Genomic DNA, 10,456 nt, shown 5'->3' with positions numbered 1-10,456 from the left:
TACAAGTGGGAAGCAAGCCGTACATTTAATCAATATAAGCGTCAGTACTGGATGACTAAGGTTTGGAACCTTATTCAGATAAGATAAATCAAAGGAAAAAGATCAAAATCTACTGTCCACCATCTTAACAATGGTAGTAAATGGTAAACACAGCGTCAAATTAGGTCCAGCAGTTCATAAAATGTCAGAAGTTTCAAGAATCCAAGACAATTAATTTTAATTCTGGTAAATGAGAAGACTACAATGAAGTGTTTCCACTACAAGAACTCTAAACTGCCTTTGTTCCAGATCATGAAACAGCAGCATACCAGATAATATTCATTAGCCTGTTCAATACAATTGGTTAGTGAAATATTCATCATTATCATCTGCCTCAAACTCCTGGCTCGTGGCTTTCACCGAAGTGGTAAACGTCTGAGACTTGCATCACTTCGGGCACAAGCTGATAATATAACTGGAATACTGTTAGAATAGGCGTTAAACACAACTCATTGACTCATACAGTCTGTCTTAAAAATGTTTTTGTCGAAATGCATTAGTCATTGCAAACCGCACCAGATCCAAACAGAAGCATTTGCCTGAATCATGTATTGGAATTGCATAGGTATGTTTGATAAAATATTTCAAGGAAATTTGCTTTTTCGCGGCATATAGTCCCAGTAGGAATAGCACAGATACGCGAAATTATCCTCCTACATCGTTAACGAGTTATGTTTGAAAAACCAAGTAATGTATGGTAAATAATCAAGCATTTGGTAGTCTCCACGTCGAGGATGAAAGCCCTTCTTTAAAACTCAGCGGTGTTTCAGAGTCCCTTTTGGTTCATTACTAAACTGCGTTCAAGTCCGTCAAGTACTGTTTATGACTTTGCTTTTTCCCCTCCACGAGGAACAGTTCCAGAAAAACCCAAGCAGGATCCACCATTCGGGATTCGGGTCAAATCCCATATCACACCTGCCAATCCTGTTATTGATAGTATCGCTCCATTCCGACTTTTGCCTACTGTTCCTTGGCCGTTAATCAAGCCAGAAGAAGACCTTTCCTCAACTAATATTACAAGATCAATTACCATAGCAACAGAAATATGTATAGTGAGGACGTAAATATGATTCTCCTTGTTTCATTTTTCTGATTTTGCCTTCAGGCAATAAGTATTTGTTCTTCAAATCATCCATTGTTACTAGATATTTAATACTGAATAATGTTCTGAATCCTATTTTGTTTGCACTGGACTTTTAAAGTCAATTAATTCCCTTGCCTCGGGAAGATGCCATTTGTACCGTCGTCAATAGTAAATTGTCAGCTGCACCAGCTTTCACGGGTGATAAGATGAAAATGAGTGTCAACCATATTGATGGTGGATAGAATTAATTTTCTGAAATAGTCATCATCATCTGTCTTAATATTTGTCGAAATACATTGACCAGTGCCCACTTGCACAAAGCGATCTTAGCGGTGAGATGATCGTAACTCCCATACTTTAACATAGGCTTACGAAAGTCTTAGAGCTAAGATAGCTTTGTGCAAGTTTACAGAAGTTTAAACATCATCTACACCATAGTATATAGTTTGTGAAGTATTTACACTGGATCCTGATTTACTAAAGCGACAATGAGACCTTTGGGACTGAATTGAAATATATGCGAGATCACGATCCTTACTATATTATACAGTGTCAACTGAGTTCACTTGTGGTAGACATAGGATCAAAGATATGACAGAAAACTCAGCACATGGAATATTTGGAGGATGGTGCAACAGACTAACGTGGTAGCTTGGCTCCGTCTCTACATGTCACTAGTTGTCGCAGCGCACATTGATCCAGGAACCAAACCGGAAGCGACAGGTTAGACCGTCGCTTATATCATTTCAAAAGGAGAGTTATTGCCCTTTGGAACAAAACGATCGCCCATTGGTGCATGTATCTGCAAGTACTTGTTGACGCCAGATTCTCACGCTGCAGTCGTTATCAGGACATAAAACAAAGGGAATTGTCAGAATGTTTGTCTTAAGACCGGCATCTTTCAGGGCTTTCCTCACACAACAAGATGGCACGCAGTGATTCGACTGAAATACTGATCAACGCGGAGTTACACCAAACTCACTCAGTCAGCAGAATGTCTGACGCCTCTACCAATACGATTTCAAGTACATTTCGGGTTCCAACTTTGAGTGAGTTGGGTTTACAGCCGTATTGAATAGATTTCCGTTATATCACGGCGTATCAGTTTGATGTGGGGGGAAATCCCGAAGTAATGCGGTTCTCAGACGTTTACCAATCTGGTGAAACCCACGAGCACGGGTATTGTGCTGACTGTTGCCTATCCAAGGGAGGCAACATCACATGGTTCAAACTTTGAGATAAAATACATGGTAACGTGTCATATGAAATGATAGTTTGCCTCAAAAGATCAAATCATCATCATCATCTTCTTGTCTATCACAAACCAGTCAAGTTTTGCAAATAGTATATTTAGTGATTTTACCTGTCAAAGCCTAACACTCAATGATTCAGAGGCACAATCAGTTGTTTCAATGTTTTAATTGCTTATTTTCAGTATATGGACACTGAGATTATAGAGTATTGGAGTACAATGATTATGAATTTAACTGAATTCGAACGCAGCTCTATATGTAAGGCGTGCCATGCAAGATCTGAATTTTTATCTTCCTTTAACTGACGTCACTCCAAAAGAAAGATACATAAATGATTGTGCAAAGATGTTCAAAGCACGTGCTGCCTCATCTTCCCGAGTCAAGGGAGTTAACTGACTAAAAAAGTCCAGTTTCCACCCTTGCCGAACTAGGCTGGTATTATGGAGTTACATTTTGGCTGGACTAACGAGTCTATGCATAGTCCAATCAAAATCGTTTATCGAAATCGAAATCCGGTTCGTAAACTGTCCTGCAGATTTCGGTCGATTGCAGGTTTTGCAAAGCATGTGCACCGCCAACTCGTTGTCAACAGATATTTTCCAAATCTGTTCATGTTTTTAATCAAGCTGTTCACGCACTGCGCGATGTAAGACTCGTTTTATCACAACATAGGCCTTGATCATCGATCACATCGTCTGGACTAGGCGCCACTGTTTTGTTTCAAGCAAATGCAAGTGATACGAGAGGTGGAATCTGATTGGTCTAAAGGAGAGGCTCAGAAGGGATATAACTCGTAATAGCCACTGGTGGCGCTACGATAGAGCCCAGGAATTCCAGCCTAGTTCGGCAAGGGTGGAAACTGGCCTTTTAAAGTCAGTTAACTCTCTTGCCTCGGGAAGATGGTGCTACCTTAGTGTACCTAGGAATGTTAAGGCCGAAATGTCAAGGGTGATACAAGTTAACACAGAAGTATTCCTGCCCGTCTCATCCAGGTGCGATTATACTGACATTCTCGTGTCAGATATTAGGAGAGACGATTTTGTCAAAGGTGTCTCGTATGTTTGTCATACATTAAAACATTAGTCAATTCATGACAATGACACTGACACACCGTCAACTGAAACATGACGGTTGTAGGCTGTTCAGTGCTTTAGTACTCTCGGTTGCTCGTTGCTGATGGTGTAGGAGACAACGATGGTGTTCAGCAGTCGATGGTGTTGTCGTACCTCCGAGCTACTCTGTAGCCGCATCTGCTGGAGTCTGACTGCACCACCTGGCAACCGCTGGGCAGATGCATGGTGCCGATGTTATGGCTGGCAATTCTGATGACATTTGAAAGATAAAAACATTTTTCAGAACGAAGTCTTCTATTTCTTTCCTAAAAAGTTAATAATTGGACACGTATCTTCTAATAAAGAGTACTTTTTTAGCTTCCATCCCATAAACTGTAACCCTATTGCTGATTACCCAATGCATGGTCACCAAATGGAACAAGGGCTAGAGTGAGTGAGTGAGTATGGTTCAACGCCGTTTTTTTGCAATATTCAAGCAATATCACGGCGGGGGACACCAGAAATGGGCTTCACACATTGTACCCATGTCGGGAATCGAACCCGGGCCTTCAGCGTGACGAACGAACGCTTTAACCACTAGGCTACCTCATCGGCCCGGGCACAGGCAAGAAGAGATCCATGTACCTTATTGCTTGTCGTAAGAGAGACTGTCATGGGTCGGGAAAACAGAATGTGACCTGTCTGATTGTACATGTATGTCATCGTGACAAGATGGGATTAATCGTTGTACATGTTTTCAGTCACTTTTTGGGGCGGTCGGGTAGCCTAGTGGTTAAAGCGTTCGCTCGTCACGCTGAAGACCCGGGTTCGATTCCCCACATGGGTACAATGTGTGAAGCCCATTTCTGGTGTCCCCCGCCGTGATGTTGCTGGAATATTGCTAAAAAGCGGCGTAAAACCATACTCACTCACTCACTTCAGTCACTTTTGTCTCTGTCCCATTCCTGATTATCTACAGTCTGTAGTTAAATAGAGAATCTCACCCAAGTGTCTTTTGATATCAAATATATCAACACGAGTTGATAAAAGTGGAAAAATTCCGAGGCTTGCCGAGGATTTTTGCCACTTTTATCAACGAGTGTTGATATATTTGATGTCAAAAGACACGAGGGTGAGATTTTATTTATCATCCTACATCATTCTTCCAACTTTTTCAATTTGTAGACAGTAATTAGCAGTGTCTTAAGTGTAAAAAGTACTGCTAACAGCTTCAGTTGCAGAGCCATTAGTGATGTCATTTGATTGTGACGTCATGGTAACCAGTGATGTCACAATGGTCTGCAAAGCATTGTGATGTAATTTCATTTCAGCGATATCTACAGTGTAGATATCGCTTGATCTCATCCAAGCGATATCTCCTGTGGGAGCCAGTTTTGGATGATAAAGAGCTGTATTTGCTCACTTACAACATCCGATACACTGTAAAATATGGGTTTAGAATGTAAACATATACATGTTTAGATCCCATGTTTAGGAATGTGTTTAAATCCTAAACGGAATACACATGTAGGGTCTAAACACTTGAAATGATCGACCATCTAACAGCTTAAACACAACCTAAACACCACATCCTCGTAAATTTAAACATATTTAGTGCCTATAAGAATTTAAACATGTTTACGACAAAATGCATATCATTATCTATTATTCCAACAATCTAAACATGTTTAAACGTGTAAATAAAGCGTATAGCATGATGCATTAAGAACAATACGGATAAGATGTATAATATTTATTGCAATTGGATGAGAAAATCTTGCATAACGCATATAACACCAGGACTTACAACAAACTTGGCACACCATTAACATATAAAACAAAGTACAGATAAGTAATAGTGGCTGGGAAAATATTTGTGATGACATTGTACGGTGTACAGGTGGTTACGTGAAGGACGACAGCTACAGAGGATGCTGGTGGGTGTGCCAACGAAACTGTGTTCATTAATGTGTTGTTGCCGTGTGCCTAACGGTACATCACTCATCCAGGGAACAGAATTCGAAGCTGACAGTCAAAAAATATCTGGTTACTACGATAGACCGTTTAGGATTGTGTGCATGGTCTAAACACAGCTTTGACTGTGTATATTGAGAGTACGTATCAAAAACCTACACAATAAGGGGTAAACCACCATCGATAATTTATTATTATTATTTTTCGTGTTTTTTTGCCACCAACGATAATGATTACCGTTTGAATAAAACAGGTCACTTAACATGCATCGTCCTGTATAAGTGATGAAGCTAGCCAACACTCACCCGCAGCATCGAAGTCCTCGCATGGTACAGGTACACAGCTTGCAGTTGGATGCTACCCGGCTCTGGCCGGGCCTCAGTATAAAGTCTATGTGGGGGCAGTGGAAGTATAGCTGTCCCTCTGTAACAGTGAGTGAGTGAGTGAATATATTTCAGGGATATTTCAGCTATAGCCCGGAGTAAATTTGGTATCGAACCCAAAGTGGCGAAAGTCGAAGATCTGTGAATCCATGACCATTGTTGAAGTCCTGACAGACTAGACCCGTGAAGATCCGGGGTAGAAAGGTCTTCAGCAACCTATGCTTGCCATAAAAGGCGAGTGCTGGTCGTAAGAGGCGACTAACGGGATCGGGTGGTCAGGCTACCTGACTTGGTTTATGCATGTCATCGTTTCCCAATTGCGTGGATCGATGCTCATGATGTCAATCACTGGATTGTCTGGACTCGATTATTTACACACCGCTGTCATATAGCTGGAATATTGCTGAGTGTGGCGGTTTTTCAGGTTCAAGATTGACAATTCAGTATCCAATCAGAAACGAGTGTCTTAATGCAAGGTGAGATCAGATAAGGGTTTAACAATATTTGTTCGTTTACAACAAAAGGTAACTCATATCGTCACCTATGGCAATGACATTAGCACGTACTCTGCAGTCAATGAGCGACAGGACTTTGATAATTGGTTCTTCCGATCCCTCCACTAATACTTCTCTCACACTCAGACAGTGGTCAGCTACGAAAGCATAATGGTGCCCCTTTGGTAGCAGTATCTTTTTAAATCGAAATTTCGCGTCGTTTCAATAATTTTCTCGAAATTTCGAGTTCTTCTTCGTTGTTTCGATTATTTTCTCGTTATTTCATTTTTTTCGAAATAACGAATTTTTTCTCGTTATTACTTCGAATATTTCTCGTTATTCTAAGTTTATCTTATTTTTAATATATACTTAAAATACCAAGAAAATAATCGAAATAACGAAAAAATAATCGAAGTAATGACAAAAACTCGAAATTACGAGTTTTTAGATAAACTTGAAATAACGAGAAAATAACAATTTAATAATCCAAGTAACGAGAAACTAATCGAAGTAACGAAACAAATATCGAAATTTCGAGTTTTGAAAATAAACTTGAAATATCTTAAAATAACTCGAAATTAGGAGAGAAAACTCCAAATAACGAGAAAATAATTGAAAGTACAAAAATATAATCGAAACAACGAGAAATAAATCGAAAGTTCAAAAGAGAAAAAAATAATAATTGAAATAACGAGAAATTTCTATTCAAAAATAAATATATATATGCTACCAACGTGGCACAATTAAGCTTTCGTAGTCAACAACAAGAAAGTAGATCAGCTGTTTCACATCGATGTATATCTTCATCCTTAACTAGGACAGCATGATCGGTAACTGACGAGTGAACTGATAAGTTAAATACTCAGATAGTAAAGACCTGTTGGAAATCAGTGCCAGGGTTGTCGCGACCCTGCTACAGTGTACTCTGACGTGGTAATATACACTGTTCCTTATCTACAACATAAAGGTCACAGTGCCAGTTCCCTGTAACTGTAATTAGCTGGTACATGATGTGAACAATTTGCTTACGTGCACAAAATATACTAATAGTCGGATATAAACGAAAGCAACTAATTTCTATACACAGATCTAAATATGAAACAGATATACCTATCTCTTCCATTTCTAGCACAGCTGGGAAAAGCAGTGGAAGGAAATTGGCTATGTTACCATTATTGAACGATATCCGATCATCGCTATACCTGAAGCTTCGGTAAAACGACTTGACGAAATTTACTTTTAATGAAGCAGAAATTCCGATTCATATGCATAAACATTCGGATCAGTCAAAGTCCAGCATTTTACATATTGTTTACTCGGTACACGAACTCTGCCCTCTGAGTCACTTATTAAAGTTTAACTTTATTTGATCATTTAAGGGGCCGATTATTTTTTTCTACAAATGCTTAAAAAAAGATTTATTGGATGCCTGAAAATGGCATCTTCCCGAGGCAAGGGAGTAAACTGACTTTAAAAGTCCAGTTTCCTTGGTGGCTCCATCGTGGCGCAACCAGTGGCTATTACGAGTTATATCCCTTCTATGTCCCTCCTATGGACCAATTAGATTCCACCTCTCATATCATTCATTCATTCATTTGCTTCATACAAAATGGAGGCACCCAGTCAAGACGATCTGATCGATAGTTAGAATCTCTATTGTAATAAAAAGGGTCTTATCTCGCGAAGTCATCAAATAATTGGAGCACCTGGATTACAAACATGAAAAGATGTGGAAAATATCTGTCGACGCCAAGTTGACGGTACACATCCTGCAGTCGATCGGACTCTGCACGGACAATTCTATGTTGTTACAAACTGGAAGTCTAGTTCGTTACGCCATTTTGACTGGACTATGCACATGCTCGTTAATCCAGCCAAAATGTAACTCCGGAATTCCAACCTCGTTTGTCAAGGGTGGAAACTGGACTTTTACAGTTAGTTAACTCCCTTGCCACGGGAAGATGGAAAATGGATATTACCTCCTCACTGGTTCGTAACAATAGCAGGATGGACATTGGACAGATGCAATGCACTGTAGACTATTCGCTGTCATTGGATTTAGAAATGCAAACTTTTACAAAACCAACAGGACTAACACTATGCACGTATTTGGCGATCACTCTATTTTTTTTATCACTATTTTTTACATCGGACGGGGGCGGTCGGGTAGCCTAGTGGTTAAAGCGTTCGCTCGTCACGCCGAAGACCCGGGTTCGAATCCCGACATGGGTACAATGTGTGAAGCCCATTTCTGGTGTCCCCCGCCGTGATATTGCTGGAATAATACTTAAAGCGGCGTAAAACCAAACTCACTAAATAACATCGGACGATGTTGATCTATTCAAAATTATGTTTAGTACGTGTGACTTCTTGTTGACACTGACAGTCATATAACAACCCGCTTCTATCACGGAATGTATTCCCAGGGGTTTCCCATGGTATATGGAAGTAGTCCGTCGGCATTTACTGCATTCCAAGAATACAGTCTCGTGAAAAACGCATGAACGTCAAAATGTGCCGTTCATACAGTTATGAATAACAGTTTCGCGGTCATGTGACCAACCTCTCGTCCAAAGGAAAAGCCGTATATCGTGTAAAGTTCACATAGAAACGTATATTAATTTACAGGTATAGCGAAATATGTCATCATGGGTTTACTGTCTTTGTTTTTATGTTTAATAGTTTAATTTAATGGGCTGTAGTGGCTTAACCTAGCTATAGATACCCCACTCAGACACAGCATACAGACTATGAGCCGACCAGTCCTTGGTTTAGCCCCTAATGCCGAGATCCAGGCAAAATAATAAAGTACCATCTTTTAACGTCTTTCAGTATGACGCTGCCGGGAATCAAACCACCGCTCTCCGGGCGGACACTGGATCCACTAGACCACGGAGGCTGTCGGTTAGTCCCATGACGTACACCGGCAACCATGAACTAAAGTCAGCTTACGAATTGATTAACCTAACATATATTTTACTGTTAACATTTAATGTTTGCACAGTAGCAAGTGTACCTTGTTCACTGTTACTTGTTAATTGTTATTTATCACTTAATCACACATCCATCACACATTTTAAGAACGCAAGACGTTGCCTTAAGCACATGACAGTAATTAATCCACGACGCTGGACGCTTCCGTTGCATTTTACAGTTCACTCGAAAAGACTTTCGCTGCATTGTGCCATACGTTTATAGGTTGTACATGTGTCTGTCCCCAGCAACCTATGCTGATCGGGAAAGACTACTAAATGAATCGGGTGGTCAGACCCAGTCGACTTGGTTGATTGTGTGACATCGTACCCATACGGCGAAGACCGTTGCTCAGAATATCAATCACTGGATTTTCTGTTTCAAACTTAAGTAGTTACAAGCAGCCGCCATGTAGCTGGAATATTGCGGACGGCAAACAAACACTTTTTGAGCGCTCATCGTATCAAATTTAATTACTTTGGATTGGCTGCTACCAACTCTGACTTTACTGTTAAAATCTTCCTAGCACGGTAATTCAAAGAAACGAAAATTAATGCTTGAAAAGATTGTCTTTTCACTAATCGATGTTTTTTGTTTTTTGTTTAACGCCACACTCAGCAATATTCCAGCTATATGACGGCGGTCTGTAAATAATCGAGCCTGGACCAGACAATCAAGTGACTGACATCATGAGCATCGATCCACGCAATTGGGATACGAAGACATGGATCAACCAAGTCAGCGAACCTGACCATCCGTTCCCGTTAGTCGCCTCTTACGACAAGCATAGTCGCCTTTTACGGCAAGCATGGGTTGCTGAAGACCTATTCTACCCCGGATCTTCACGGGTCTAGTCTGTCAGGTCTTCAACCATGGTCATGAATTCACAGATCTTCACGGGTGTACTACATACAGTAACAGAGTATGTACGGCCAGCAGGATAAGGATGGTGACTGGAAATAGCAAACAAACAAACAAACAAACAAAAGTAAGTATAATCGTGTATCATCAGATGATACACAACTCACCACCATGAGTCACCTCGATCTCTGAGTACTCGCATCCTCCTTCCACCCGCCACATCAGCATCAACGTCAGGGAGAGTAACACAAAGATCTTCATTGTGTATAGCTGCATCAAAACACACATGGACAATGACTGTCCACTGCCCAACTGCCTTGCTTATAGTAAGAGTGACCGGTGA

The 10,456-nt window shown here is 40.4% G+C and overlaps 1 protein-coding gene across 1 annotated transcript; it reads right to left on the bottom strand.

Annotated features, from left to right (window-relative positions):
* Window positions 1–2,523: 2,523 nt before the first annotated feature.
* Window positions 2,524–10,456, bottom strand: LOC124152750. The gene is made up of 3 exons (XM_046525791.2): window positions 10,281–10,456; window positions 5,708–5,825; window positions 2,524–3,698 (listed from the first exon to the last, which is right to left on the bottom strand). The coding sequence occupies exons 1-3, from the start codon at window positions 10,399–10,401 to the stop codon at window positions 3,578–3,580; spliced, it is 360 nt and encodes a 119-aa protein (XP_046381747.2). The 5' UTR covers window positions 10,402–10,456; the 3' UTR covers window positions 2,524–3,577.

The sequence above is a fragment of the Haliotis rufescens genome, unplaced genomic scaffold (assembly GCF_023055435.1).
Source record: "Haliotis rufescens isolate VD_foot unplaced genomic scaffold, xgHalRufe1.0.p SCAF_8, whole genome shotgun sequence".
Taxonomy (NCBI): Eukaryota; Metazoa; Mollusca; class Gastropoda; order Lepetellida; family Haliotidae; genus Haliotis; species Haliotis rufescens.
Note: the sequence above shows the minus strand (reverse complement) of the source record. Positions and strands in the feature narration are given on the sequence as shown.